Source organism: Oenanthe melanoleuca, chromosome 23 (assembly GCF_029582105.1).
Source record: "Oenanthe melanoleuca isolate GR-GAL-2019-014 chromosome 23, OMel1.0, whole genome shotgun sequence".
Classification (NCBI taxonomy): domain Eukaryota; kingdom Metazoa; phylum Chordata; class Aves; order Passeriformes; family Muscicapidae; genus Oenanthe; species Oenanthe melanoleuca.
The window spans coordinates 5834294-5849077 of record NC_079356.1 but is presented as its reverse complement, the minus strand read 5'-3'; the positions used below and the strand labels follow the sequence as shown (position 1 = coordinate 5849077).

General features: G+C 51.1%; 1 protein-coding gene across 2 annotated transcripts in view; it reads right to left on the bottom strand.

Annotated features, from left to right (window-relative positions):
- ARID1A (AT-rich interaction domain 1A) overlaps positions 1-14784 on the bottom strand; it is a 53907-nt gene that overhangs the window by 20039 nt on the left and 19084 nt on the right. For both annotated transcript variants that reach the window (XM_056509235.1, XM_056509234.1), the window contains exons 2-4: positions 11427-11615; positions 10407-10823; positions 9720-9833 (exon numbers count right to left, since the gene is read on the bottom strand). In XM_056509235.1, the coding sequence (XP_056365210.1) occupies positions 9720-9833; positions 10407-10823; positions 11427-11615 (720 nt within the window). The remainder of the gene's footprint in view (positions 1-9719; positions 9834-10406; positions 10824-11426; positions 11616-14784) is intronic.

Sequence of the window (14784 nt, the reverse complement as noted above, 5' to 3'; positions counted from 1 at the left end):
ATTCAGCAGGACTGAGCTGCTCAGAAGGGAAACTCCTGCAAGGGGAAGGAGAAAACATGGACTGGAATGGCTGAGCTGCTTTCCTCCCATCACATTCCCTCCCAGGGTGTCAAGCACCAGGGCACCACAGGTTAATCAAACCTAAAGAACACCCCCAGCTCTGACACCCCCAAACCAGGGCAAAAGGAAATCCCTGCCTCTCCCTCCAGCCTGTTTTCAGAGCAGACACAGCAGAGCAGCCTTTAAAAACAACAAAACCTGGTGGAAATAATGGAGACCTGCTGCTGTCAGGGGGTTCTGGATGAAGCCCAAGAGGTTTTATTTGCCTCCCACAGAGCATCAGGAGGAGCTGGAAGCAGGGCAGCAGCAGAAGGGCTCTCCCCTTCCCTCCCCAGCACAGCCCAGCCCAGCCAGGGAGCCCAGACAGGAGGGGAGGCTCAGCAGCAGCAGCTCTGCCAACTCAAGGAAACGTCAGGGTCTGGAGAATTTCCTCACGTGTTCCCAATGTGTTTTTTATGCATTTTATTGCTCATCTGCCATGCAGATCAAAAACGCTGGAGGGATTCCAACTATTTCACACAGAATCTCACACTCCAGGCTGGCTGCAGCCCCAAAGCCTGAGTTTCTTCACTTGAAAGGCTGCCCAGTGTTATTTTGGGCTGTGACCTGATAGTGGAAGCCCACGGGGACCCTGGAGCAGAGCGGTTCCAGCTGCTGTGGATGCCCAAGCCAGGCTGGTGCCAGTGCAGGGCTGGCAAACAGGACTGGCAGCAACAGCCCCTCCCCAGAGCACAGCAGAACCACCCTGCAGTCACAATCTGCCCCCACAGGGGCCAGGGGAGCTCATCCCTCAAAGGAAAGGGGCTGTGAGTCCTGGCACAAGCAGCACGAGGGGGTTTGTGCTGGAAATTCTTTTATCTGGCAGCAGGAACCACCACCCCTCGATCTGCTACAGCTCATTTGTTAAACAAACAGAGAGATGAAACAACCAGAAATGCTTAAAATCAGGGTAACAAAATCCCAGAGGAGCAGAGAGACCCAAAGCTCTGCTCCAGCCCATCCCAGAATCAGGAAAAGCAGGAAGACTGACCAGGAAGCAAATGGGATTCCTGAGCAGGGACTGCAGCCTCCCTGCCCAGCCCAGCCCTGGCCCTTCCACGTGGGGGAGCAGGGAATGACCAGATCACCAGACAGCACTCAAGGAAATGATGGTCTGAGAGGAGCATGTGGAGTTCATAAACTCTGTAAGGCCAGTGGTTTCCCGAAGATGCTCACAAGCAGGGCCAGAGAACAATGGCTAAATTTATTCCCCAATTCTTTCTGAAAGGGAAAAAGCCTCTTCCTTCCTTCTAATTGAAATACTCACTTTCTATTACAAGCCCTTTTTCTGTGCAGTTGCTTTTCCACTTACTCAAGAACTACCACCATTTAAAAATCACAAGCTTGTCCTTTCCTTCCCCTTTATTTCCACACCCAAAATACCTCAATCCTCTCTATCACAACAATCACACAGCTGACTGGCAGGATCTCCCTGCTATTTTGGGGACATGGATAGACTTGTTCCTCCTTTGGCAGCACAGACAAATCCTGCCTGCCATGCTCCACAGAACACTCTCTCCTGGAGACTTCCCTGTGCTGCACTCCCAGCACACCCACAAAGGAACCTGAGCTTTGCCCAGGTGGTACAGAATGGGCTGGAGGGGCCCTGCAGCCCCAGTGCCTTCCTGCTGTGCCTCTTCCCAGCACAAACCAGGAGCTGGAGCTTGGGAACAAGTTCAGCTCCAGTGGAAACCCAGCTGATACTTTTCATCCAGAGAGATTTATCATCCAGTGTCTCCAAAGCTGACAAATCAAGAGTCAGAACAGAGATTTTCCAAGTCCTGTCCTATCCCAAAAACATACACTTGTGCCAGGGCTGACCTTCATTCTCCCTACTCTGCTCTTCTCCCACCAGTGGCTGTGGACAGGGACAGGAGTGCATCCTTCCAGCACCAAAAGCTCCTCCAGGACCATCCCTGGTGTGGGTATGGGCTGGACAGGACACAAAGGGGACATCTTCCTTCAAAGTGGGACAAGAGCAGCACTCAGAAGGAACAAAGGGATTTATCTGCAGTGAAATTACTGGGATTGGCCCCTTGGATATGTCCCTGCAAGTCTGACCTCTGATCTGAGCAGGGATGAAATGAGAGCAGCTAGAACTGAGTTCAGCTAGAGAAAATCCATGGAGCTGCTGGTACCAAACCGAGTGTGCCACAAGGACCTGGAGTCCCCACGTGCCACTCACCCACCCCCACAGCCCTCACAGAGAGGAAGGAAGTGCCAGACTTTACTCCTTCAAGGGGAAAACACCTGCCCACTAAAACAAATAGCAGTGATGTAAGAGCAGCAAGGCTTCAGCTCCTGCTCCAGAGTCCGCATTCCCTTCCCTTCCAAGGAGTTCCAGCTCCTCTCAGGCAGCAGTGCTGACAATTACAAACCTAAGATGGGGACTGGAACATGCCAGAGAGATTGGTGCAGCTTCCTTGCTCAAAAACAGAAGCTGAAAAGTTCCTTCTTGCAGGCTGGCTTCAGCCAAACTGGGAGAAGCTGCTGGCTCGAGCTGCACTGCAGGGAAGGGAAGGCTGGCAGGAGGAGGGGCTCGGTGCCACACGAGAAATTTCACTCTGATTGCAGAAAGAAGCTGCTGTTCTAATGCAGAGTGAATGTAGGTGAGTGTGGCTGGCTGCAGGGAGCAGGCACAGGCTGGAGCAGCAGCAGGACACAGGGCAGTGCTGGCTGTGCCACATTCCTGTGCTGAGCCCTGCAGCAGCCATTGATTTTTCAGAGGTCGATACTCCACTCCCACAGATCTCCTCGGCAGGAGCTTTAATCACATCTCCTGCTCCTACCCTGTGCCATCCCTCCTTCTCTTCCCCCTCCAAATAAAATAAAATAAAATAAAATATATTAAAAAAAGAAGGAGGGCGAGGGGGCTTTCCTCCCGCTCTGAGCATGGAGCAGACGAGCAAATCTCATCTTCCCCGTCTTTGGAGAGCAGAGATTCAGAGCTGTGGATGCAGCACCAAGGAGGGAAGGAGAAACATGATTCACACAGAACAAGATGTCGCTGGAGGGAGAACCTGCCATGTGCAAGGGCAGCATCCCCACCCAGAAAGTGCTGGGCTCCTCCAAAGGACCTGGGAGATGCAACAGCAAAACCCCCCACAGGAGTTCCCATTTAACCCTTTGGAGGCTGCTCAGATGATGGAAAGTTCCCCCAGCTTTACACAAAGGCTGGTACCACATCAAACACCCAAGGCAGCACAAAAATGCCCCATTTTTCCAGACAGGGCAGCATCACTTCAGCTGTCCCAGCACACAAGGGGGACACCTCCAGCTCCTGCAGCAACACTGAGCCCAAGCCAAGCTGTGGGAAAGAGGCAGGAGGGTCCTGGGCACAGGAAGAAACAAGGTGGCAGCAGCAGCAGAGGATGCTCTCTGGATTTCTGGAGGTGTGGGGATGCAGGGATCTCCAGGGCATCAGTGGGACAGGCTGCTCTTGGAGGAGGGGCAGAGGGAAATGAGTGCAGCTCAGCTGACAGACCTGCTCATTCAAAGAGCTTCTGTTTTCCTTCCACAGGTTTTTAGGTCTCCTCATCCAAGTCTGAAGACAAATCCCAGCTCACACAAGACTCAGAATCATGGAGGAGGCAGGAGGTTCCCCTTGCTCTGCCAGGACATTCCCATTCCCCAGCTTCTCTGGGAGGCACTTTCCAGGCTCATGTTCCACACACTGGCACTCCAAAGCATCTCTTTAGTCATCCCAGCATGTGACTGTGCCACCTTGCCAACCACCCAGCCACGGTGGGCAAAGGGAAACAGCAAAGGCAAAAGGCTGAAATCACTACAAAATTCAAAAGGCCTCTGTTCAGGCAATACTTTGGATGCTAAGATAAATCAGCTTTTAGTATTCTCATCAGGCTCTGAATGAAACAACAGTGACAGGATCAATTTCTTAAAAAGCAGGAGGAAGATGTTAGGACAGAAAAAGATTTCTGAGGTCTCAGGCATGGTCTTTAGGGTCCTTTCCAACCCACTCTGTGATCCTGGACTGATTCAGGAGACAGCTGGAAGCTGGCAGCTCCTGCCCAAAGCCCTGGCACCTGTGGGAAAGGAAGGGAAGGCAGGGATGGCCCCTTGGCCCTGGGGCTTCTCCAGGGAAAGCATTTCCATCCAGAGCCGTGTGCAGTGCCAGGCCTGGGCTGCTGCTCTGGGTGGGATGGGGGGACTGGAGAGAACCAGGGACCTGCTTCTCCCTCCTGTTCAGAGCAGGTAACACATCCATGGAAACCTGGCCCAGGCCAGGCTGCCCTCGGGGTCAGGGAGCCACAACAGCCCAGTCCTGGAGATGTCACTTTTCATTTCAGGAAATTAAAGCCTTTTTTTTTTTTTTTTTTTTTTTCCCCTTAATAGAAGCTTCTACTTTCCAGATACAAAATTGTAATAAAAACCAACCATACACCTCCAACACTCAGGACTGATTTGGGTTCCCCCTCTGGCAGGGCTCAGTTTGGGTGGAGAGGGAAGAGGGTGAGGATCAAACGTCCAAGGTCAGACTCACAAGAGGCTCCTGCACCTTTTCAAGTGTCTGCAGAGACACCAAACCAGCAGCACAAAGGAGGGGAAAGCCTGACCTGATCTCCCTGCCCTGCAGCACGAGCTGCTGGGACAGCAGAGCCTGGATCACCCTCTGGATGCTGCAGCAGCACAGGGACACGTATGTCAGAGCATGGAGGACATCTGAGACATCAAACCAGAACTGTCACTGCAGCACTGACCAGGGACACATGTGACAGAGCATGGAGCACATCTGGGAGCCCAGAGCAGCACTGCCACCCTGCAGCAGCACAGGGACACATGTGACAGAGCATGGAGCACATCTGGGAGCCCAGAGCAGCACTGCCACCCTGCAGCACCTCCCTGCTCCCAGCACGACTGGGGCTGAGCACAGCAGGGCCCATCCTGGGCCAGGGCAGCTCCAGAGGCTGAGGGGAGAGGGAAGGGCTGGGCTTTGGGGCTGGCTTTGGGGAATGTGAGGCAGGCTCAGGCTCAGGCTCAGGCTCAGGCTCAGGCAGGAAGCTGAGCTGAGCTGCTGTGGACCAGAATAGAAACAGGAAACGAGCCCAGCTCCGAGCGCAGTGCGGCTCCTCCCGGGGGATGCTTGCTGGGCAGAGCAGGAGCAGCTCCCAGCATGGGAAGTTTAGCCCAGCACAGGGGGGGGTTTGCTCCCCTCAAACCCCGAGGAAGGGGTGGGAGCAGAGAGAATTGTCACAGGGACACACAGCAAGGCAGCCCCGGGGCAGGGCTGGGTGGAAAAGGTGTCACCGGAGCAGCTGAAGGTCAGGGTGGCTCTGGAGATGCTCTCCACATGTAACTATAAAAAATATAAATAAAATAAAATATAAAAAGCTGGAAAAAACGACACAGCCTTCTCAAGGAACCATGCAGAAATGGTGGGCGCAGTCACAGCAAGAAAACCTTGGGCAGAGGAGCACTGAACAAGGAAAAATCCATTTTTACCTTCTGCTGCCACCACAACCTGGGATAAAACCCTTCAGATGGCACTGAAGGAATGCAGGATCTGCACTGCCAGTGCCTCAGGTGCTCCTGGGGAAGCCTGGGGTGCTGCTGGCTTTATCTGCATATCCACTGTGCTGCCCTGCTTTGAAATGCACACACTGCTAATCCCTCTCCTAAGGCAAGCAGTAAGACAAGCTCAAAAGGCCAAACACAAACCAAACAGAAGCAGGAAGCCCCATATGGAAAGAGAAAAAAGGAGAGGGGAAAAAAAAGAATGTTTGAAGTGACCAGCATATTCAACTATAAAAGGTTCTTTCTCCCTGCCCCCTGAAAATGTTGTCAAAATGATTCATTCAAACTGAAATTTTAAGGAAGCAGGCTGCCTCCCTGCCTCCATGGCAGCTCTGACAGCTTTTTGCTGCATTCAGCCTGTTGCATTGATTATTTCCAGGTCAGGGGACGCAGCTGACAGAGCTCAACTTTATTCCACTTCAAGCTCTCCCAGAGCAGCTGAAATGACCAGTTGGAAAGAATGGAAAATCCAAGTGGTGCTTCCTGACAACCTCCAGCGTCCAAACTCAGGAACTGCCTGGCTGAGGGAGAGATAATCAAACCAAAACCACCCCACAACTGCTGGGGACATTCACTGACAAGATTTTTCTGCCAAAGCTCAAAGCAGCCTCATTCCTCTCCCCACCCAACAAAACCTCATTTTCTTAAATCCACACTGCAAGGCCAGAACCCACATCCAGAAATTAACCATGGATAAGGAATATTTTCAGCTGGTTAAAATCCTCTCTGCCATTGATAGGACACTTCTCAGATCAAAATTCATACATGAAACAGAGTGAAACATCACTAAATAAATAAAATAGTTTCTCAACAGTGCAAAATAGCAAAATACTCAGGTTAAAACTATTCCCACTCTACAAGAGGAAAACAAACTGCCCAGGACAGGGAAGGGGTTTCTCCCTCAGGCTCACCAGCACACTGACCAAACTAAGGACATTCTGGGATGGGAATTCCAAAACTTGTGCCCCAGCTTCCCAATTTGCTGTCACAAAAATTCCAACATAACCTTGCTGTGCCAAGACCTCCAAAACCCTGCCAGAATCTGTCCTCCAGGTTTATGAATGGCTTTTGGGGCCAGCCTGGAAGCTCAAACAGCAGAGATGCCAACTCCTGTGGCTGGGAAGGAATGAGCCCCTGGTGGAGCCCCTGCTCTGTGTAAAACTGTCCCATGTTCCATAATGAGAGGGAAAATCCCTCCCAACAAACCAAAAACTCCAAAGAACTCTGCAGCAGAGCTGATCCCAAATGATGTCCCAGCCCCCAAGCTGCTTCCCCCAGAGCTGCTACACAGAACTTATTGCCCAGAAATGTCTAACTCCTTCAGCCTCCAAATCCAAGACTCAAAAGTTAAAGTGAGCACTGAATAAACTGGATACAACTCTCCAGGAAGAATTTTTTTGCTGAGGAGAAGGAACTAGGGAATCTCCTGGGAGAAACAGATCTATCTCAAGGATTACTATTCCTCTATTACACCCAGACACAAAAGACCATCCTTCACTTCTCCTGTGCAATTGCAATCTAAGTTTAGTTTGGCTGCAATCCTGATGGAGACTCCCTAGGGAAGCAGTGAATTTTACAGGGAAATTCCTCACCTTGCCTGCTACAGGAAGGGAGAGCAGCCAGGACACTGACAGGGAGGCAGGGCTCTTTAAAAGGCACCAGGGAGCCCCCTCAGCTCAGGAGAAAGTGAATCAGGAGAAAGTTTAGTTAATCAGGATAAAGTTTGGTTCATGACATCACAGTCATGACTGGAAGGGATCCTGAAGGCCCCACCCAGAACAATCCACAAGACATTCCTCAGGAATATCCCAAAACAGCCACAGGAGCTGAACAACTTGACAATGTCCCTGCCAGGACACCTCCTGTCAGCACCTCCTGAAAGGCTGGTGGACCAAAGGAACATTCCCCCTTTACTGCTTACAATTCCACCATGAGCACTGATGCACAGTGTCAATGGGTAAAGGCCAAGGACTTGCAAAGGCACTGGGCACATAAATTTAATATTTCCCAAGAACCTAAAAAGCAGGAACTCCTTTTCCTGCTGGGGCTGATCTGTGTTTAATTAAAGATGGTGCATGGCACAATTTACCCCAATTCCAGGATACCCAGTGAGCTTTTCCACAGCACCCACCAGGCCTGGCAAAGGGCTCAAGACTCTGTAATAAAATTAAAAGCCCACAAACAAACTCTGTTCCTCTAAGTCATCCATAATGGCAAAACAGGGATCTGGGAATCCTCCCGAGCAGGATAAAACTTTCTCAACTAGACAGACTGAGCAATATCAGGAAAATAAAAATAAATTGATAGTGCCCTTCCATGGAGCTCTTGTGCTCCTGAGCATCCCCAGGCCAAAGCCCGTGTTTGATTGATCACTGCAAACTGAAACAAGGATTTGGCTGCCAGCATCCCAGAGATGCTGCTTTCAACACCCCACAGCAGCCCTGAAGCCTTTCTCAGCTGCTGCTGCTCTTGTCCTACAGGATCCCAAAGAGACAACAAGGAATTATGAAAGACGTACAAGTGAGTCTGCTTTTTTAAATTTTTTGCCTACTAAGGAAGAGAAAGGCCAAAAATACACCAGGGTTGGGTAAGCTAAAGACTGCATGGTTTCTTAAATGCAAATTATTTGGTGGTAAGGCCAGGAAAACCAGATATTCCCTTGTTTCTAGGTTCCTCCACTCCTGCAGCTGAGATGGATTTCTTTTCTTAGACTACTCAGGAGAAGGGACAACTTGAAAAGGGCCAAATATATTTAACCACAAGGTACAGCACAAACTCCCACTTGGTGCTGAGAAGGAGCCACTTGTGCAAAGCCTCGTTACTAACTCCTATAATGCAAGTCAGAGGGATCAGCAGGACTCAGGAAGGGCCTCTGAAAGGACTCCTGAGCTGCAGCAATTTCTTCAATTACTTCAGTGCCTTCACTTTGCCAGAAGATGGGTCACATGAAGAACTTGTGGAGAGCCAGAGTAGAAAGAAACATCCTATTTAAAAATACTTTTTTTCCCCCCCAGGCATCAGAACAAATTAAATCTTTGTAATCAGGGTCCAAAAGGAAAAAAAAAAAAAAAAAAAAAAAGGAGAGGAAAGAAAAAGCAACAACCCACAACTACTCCCATTAGGTGGTCAGAACTGGAATAATTTTGTATTTTGGGTGACAATTTGTACCCACGATGTGAAGGCATTATTTGAAGAGGCTCATAACAAAGCTGTTCTCATTGCTGGGAGCAAAAATAACTCAGTTCCACACACAGCTCACTCCTCTGGCCAATCCAGCTGCAGCTCCCAGCCCTGACTTAGCCAGTGGCTACAGAAAAAAATAAAAGCTCACTCACTTCCTACTGGTTAGAACAAAAGTTACCAGCAAAACTGGAACTCAGCAGCTCCAAACTTTTCTTCCAAGCCAGAGGCACAGACCAACTTGTGCAAGCTAACCTAAACTTCCAACTCTTCCCTGTTTTCTTGATGCTTTAACACAAAATTAAACTACTCTGGCCCAAAACCTGCTGGAACACTGGGCACCAGCCTCATTCCCAGCTGGTGACTGCACATTCACATTTAGGACACCAAAGAAAATATGATTGATTCTCCATCTGCCAAGGCAGGAGCTCCATGGGACTGATCTCCCTCACTCCAGACACCAACTGATTTGTCGTTTTCACCAACTGCTCAGCCAGAGCAGAGAAGCTGAAATCAGCAGCACAAGGATCCCATGAAAGGCAGTGGTGCTCCAGTGCCAACCACCAGTGCCAGGGTGGGCACAGGAACAGGAAAACAAGGTAGAAATGAGGACAGTCCCTGGAGGCCAGGGCCTGCTCTGAGAGCAGCCAGGTACTTCAGCCACTGCACACAGAGCTCACAGAATGAAGAGCTTTAGGTAGAACCTGCACACAGAGCACTCAGGGTTAAACTTCCCTCTCAAATCCACTACTTTTGTAAATTACATTCAATCTCCAGTGGGAAGCCAGAAGCTAATGACTTAGTAAAAAGCACAGGCAGCCTCCATGGCTCCCATTTCCACCTGGAATTCCACCAGTGCTCATTTCTCCTGCTGTGCTCTTGATGGCTCTGGGCCCAGCCCCACTCACCGGCAGGCTGGAAGGTCTGGACTGAAGATTCAAGTTCATGTCTTCTTGCCCTTTACTGGAAGCCATTGAGGGAGCAGAGGATGCCTGGGACCCAAATGAGTCTTGAGATAACTCCTGAAACATCAAGAAACACACCAAGAGAATGTCACGGATGGGAATACAACAAAGGCTCTGCTGGGATCTGAGATATTCTTACATTGGGGCAGATTCATTTGCCCAGGGCTGGAAGGCAGAGCACAGCAACACTGCCTGAGTGCAGCTCAGAGCTGGGAGCACAGCTCCAGGCCACAGCAGCCCCTCTCCAGCCCTCCCTCACCACAGACCCTGCAGATCACAGCCTGTCCTGGCTCTGCCCCTCTGCCTTTCACCTTCACCATCCCAGCCTCGCCCAGGCACCTCACCACACAAACAAGGCAACTCAACCAAACTTTCCACTCCCCAAAGGTGCCCTGCACGTGTTGCAGTGTTTGCTGAAGGGTCCCAGCCAGCTTTGTTTCTCCTCCCCAAAGCCAAGTTTGCCTTTCACTGGCTGCCACACCTGAGAGCCACAGCAGAAGCTCTGCCCATCGTCCCGCCCAGTCTGCAGCACAGTTTAATGAACAAACTGATTTTAGCTGCCAGAGCAGCAGCTTTGCCCCCACGAGCAGGGGAGTGCCCAGGGAGGGAGCAGAGCAGGAGCAGCCCTACCTGAGGCGGGGGGAAGCGCTGCTGGGCGTAGGCCGAGGGCGGCGGCGCGGCCGTGTACGACGAGGAGGGGGCCGGGGCCTGCTGCTGCTGCTGCTGCTGCTGGTAGGGGGACTGGGACTGCTGCTGCTGCGGGTAGGGCTGGCCCTGGGCGTGCTGCTGCTGCGGGTACGGGCTGGGGGGCTGCTGCTGCTGCTGCTGCTGCTGTGGGTATGCTGCGGCAGGCGCCGCGGGCTGAGCCTGCTGCTGCTGCTGCTGGTACGAGGGCTGGGGGTGAGCGCCCTGCGAGGGAGGCTGCTGAGAGTAGGGAGGCTGCTGCTGCTGCTGCTGCTGCTGCGGGTGGGGGCTCTGCTGGTTGTAGTAGGGAGTCTGGCTCTGCTGCCCGTAGGCGCTGGGGCCCTGCTGCCCGTACGGAGGCATCTGCAGAGGGAGAGATGGAGGCACACCAGTCACAAAGGTGATTCTCACACACACACACAGATCCTGCTCAAGAAGTAGGAATTCACAAATCTGTGCAGTAATGCTCCGGAAATGCCACTACCTAGATACTTCCCAGAAGTCACTCATGTGTGACATTATTCTTGGCAGTGATCAAGTTTTAACAGGCATCATAGCTAAGTTTTTAGGGATCCCTATCTGAACACCCTTCAACAAAAATAACATTGAAAGGCAAAAATGCTTGCTCAAAAAAAAAAAAAAAAAAAAAACCAAAAAAAACTGCCTTTTGAATCCTGCAAACAGTCCAGCAGGCGCCACTTGGATCATGTAATGAGCCAAAACTGACCTGGAGTCATTTCTTGTGCAAAGAACAGCTGTGTCTCCAACACAGCACAGCAGAAAGAGGATCTCCCTCTCCTGCTATTTATTTTTCCCTTGCTGGATTCACTGCTCTGCCGCCGCCTCTCCTGGAGACAAGGATTCCCCGGGGTATCAATCCCACCTGTGTGCAGGTGTAGCACAAAAGCCAGCCTGCAGAAACGCCCCTGCCCAGCTGTGGCAGGCTGTGAGCTCTGGCAGCCCTACCTGCTGTGCGTAGGAGATGCTGCCCATGGCGCTCTGTGCCCTGCCCTGCATGCCCATGGGGTATCTCTGGGGGCCGTAGGGCTGCCCGGGGTAGTGGCCCTGCTGCTGCCCCTGCTGCTGCGTGTAGGGGTTGTTCCCTCCGTAGGGCTGAGGCCTCATCTTCCCCATCTGATCCATCGGGCTTGAGGGCTGCAAGGCAACAAGGGACACGTCAGGAACATCAGGACACGCAGGAATTGTGCATTTAAAACATCATCACATCCCAAAAACCCCGGGAGAAAACAGCACCAAGGAGGAGCTCTCACCTGCCTCTCCTCGGGTGCTAAACCCGAAAGTTACACTTGGAATTACAGCAGGATTCCTGCTGCCCTTCCAAACACACCAAGAACAAGCCCAGGGTGAAGTCACTTAATGCTGACATCTCTCCCGTGGCAAGACAGGGAAGAAGGGGGAAAGGATTTTCAAGAAAAATCAATTATCAGTGTAAGTGGCTTTTCCCCATTGTAGGGAGTAGTTTAATGTCCAGATATTCCACAACAAGGTAAATTTAGGCTGAAAATTTAAATATTCACATGAAACACTGCTTCTTTCACGTGTAACAAGGTCTCCCAAAACACTACAGGCTGTTAATTTACACTTCTGCATTTCAATTAATGCACACTGATGAGGTAACACTGGGCAGTGTTGCTGACATCCACAGGCTTCAAGACTACAGTTTCATTTTTTAATTTTTTTTTTTACATGTGCTTTGTGCCTGCTGCCTTTCAGAGAATAAAGAGTTTCTAAATCAAATTTATTCAGATGCACGTAAAAAAAATTGTTGGCCTCAAAAGTCAGATCCCTGAGCTTTAGAGCAGAGACAATGAGATGAGTGAAGAAATGTAACTTTCCTTGGACCTCTTCATCTGTGCTACCCCTGCCTGGAGCCAAGATTTAGGAACAGTCAATCGAATTTCCTGAAAACACTATAAACCTCACAACAGGGCTTTTGCACCCTGGCAGTTGTTTCCCCATAAAGCAAGGCCTGTTCTGGGGTGGTGACCTCTCAGTGAATCCCGGCACAGTCCTTAACCTCCATTCCTGGGACTGAATGGGAATCCTTCCCTGAGCTCCTGGTGACCTAAGTAATCCCAGTGAGATGTTTTCCACAGATCACCATGACAATGGACTCTCTGTTACACCATCCCTTCCTGTCCCCAGCCCTGCGGTGCTGTTTGTACAGATCCACCCTCTCTTGCTGAGCTCAGGTGCTTGAGGAGTGGCCCTACAGGTCTGCACAAGCCAACCTCACACACAGCTCAGGCTGGAAACCCCACAGAACCCCAGAAACCAGAGAAGGATTTCACTGGTGTTTGCAGAATCCAGAAAAGAAAAAAAAAGTTCTTGCAGTATGCTGCACTGGAGAAAAGCCTTCCCCAGCAGCCAGCACAGCTTGGAGCCCAGCAGACATTTGTGTGGCCAGCTGGCTGTGCAGGGGCTGCCAGGGAGGCTGAGCCCAGGCAGCAGCCAGCCCAGGGCCACCAGGGGCTTGTGGGGCTCTGCTGGGCCACCAGGGGCAGGGACTGAGTGGGGATGGCAGGAAAAGCCCCACTGCAGGGAAAGGGAGAGGCTGCTGGCTCAACAGAAACTGGGCTCTCTCAGAGCCACTTGTGTCAGTGTGGCACACATGGATGGAGAACAGAGCCCAGGGGCTCTGTCCTACCCCAGCTCAGGGCACCCAAGGATGGGATGGACCCAGCAGGATCCAGCTCTGACCCAGGACATCCCTAGAGCCCAATCCTGTGCCTTTCCCAGCTGCTCCTGGAGCTCTGGCAGGCTCAGGAAACCCAAGCCCCCCGAGTTTGCCATCCAGTGGAACTGCTCCCCCCAGCCCTGCAGTCACTCTCCCTGCACAGGTGGATTTTGGATGCCCTTCCACACTCAGCTGTGCTGGATGCTCCCATTCCCATCCATCCTGACACAAAACCAACCCTGAACAAGTTGAATTCCATGGTTTGGACTCCAAGGCAGCCCCAGATCCCTGTTCTGAGAATGCCAGGCACCCACACAGTCTGTGCCAGGTCAGAAAACGAGCTTCCATTCATGGGGGCAGAAAAAAGAGACCTTTGAAGGCTCTGGTGGAACCCTGGGAGCTGCAGGGCCTCAGTCCTGAATGGAGCTCCCATGTGGAGCTCCCATACACCCTAAAAGATGCAAATGGTGTTTACATCTTCCCAGCAATTGTCCCTGAAGCTTCCCAAGGGTATCCCCTTGCATTAGTGCCATCTCCTCCCTGCCCACATTATCTCCTTTGGAATGTAAAAACGGGGCCACAGCAGCTTTCCTAGCCCCTGGCTTTTGACTGCAGCCTGCTCTCACCGCCCCCAAGCACTCACATCCTTCCTTCCACCTGATAAAGTGGAACTTTGGGCTTACTGACTAAATATTTCAGCATCTTTTCCATTTGTTACTTGCTTCCTCTTGTGGTTGTAACTCACCTTTGCAGCCCTCTACAAAGGGCAGCTTCTCAAATACATTATTTTTCAGGGGTTTTTAAAATTTTTTTTTTTCCTAAATACACTCACACCACATGCTGCCACCCCTGCACTGATTTTCTAGTCTGTGGTCACCCACTAGACCAACCATCTCTTCAGGGAGGAGAAAACAAAGTGAAGATTCACTTTTCCATGACTCCTACAGGAAGCACAACAACTACCAAGAAACATTTGGAACTGTTTATGCAGCCATTAAAAAAAAAAAAAAAAAAAAAAAAAAAGAGAGGGGGAAAGAAAAGAAAAACCCAAAACACAAACCCCAAACATCTTTCCAGGATGTGACCAAGTCACCACCTTGGCTGCTCAGCGTAGGAGGACACGAGGTGCCTCAAGCTGCCACCCTTCCACCAGGCCCCAGCACAGAGAGGCTGCTAAAAACAAACATGAAGAGTATCTCTGCAGCCTCCTGGATAAAATCCTATCAGCAGCAGGAATGTAACCGCCAATTAATCCCTAATGAAGGAAATATTTCATACCCACACTCCTGACTCGTAGCAAGGCTAATTCCTGCTCCCTGGGGTTGCCCTGTACATCTCAAGTGCTGCCATGTGTTGCTTCTTCCTTCAAAATATCCCATTAATTCAGAATATCCCACACATCTCTGTTGCTGACAGGGACTTGGTGTTGCTGCTCTGGCTCCAAAAGTCAGCCAGCAGGAAGCTGCCTGGAATCTGCTGCCCCAAAACTCTTCTACGGAGCTGTGACTCAAGGAAAGAGCCAATGCAGGGATGGATGCAGGAGGAGCAGAGGCTGCACAGCCCCTGAGCACAGCCTGGCACACGAGGTGGGCACGCTGGCAGGGAGCAAGAGCACGTCAGGATAAA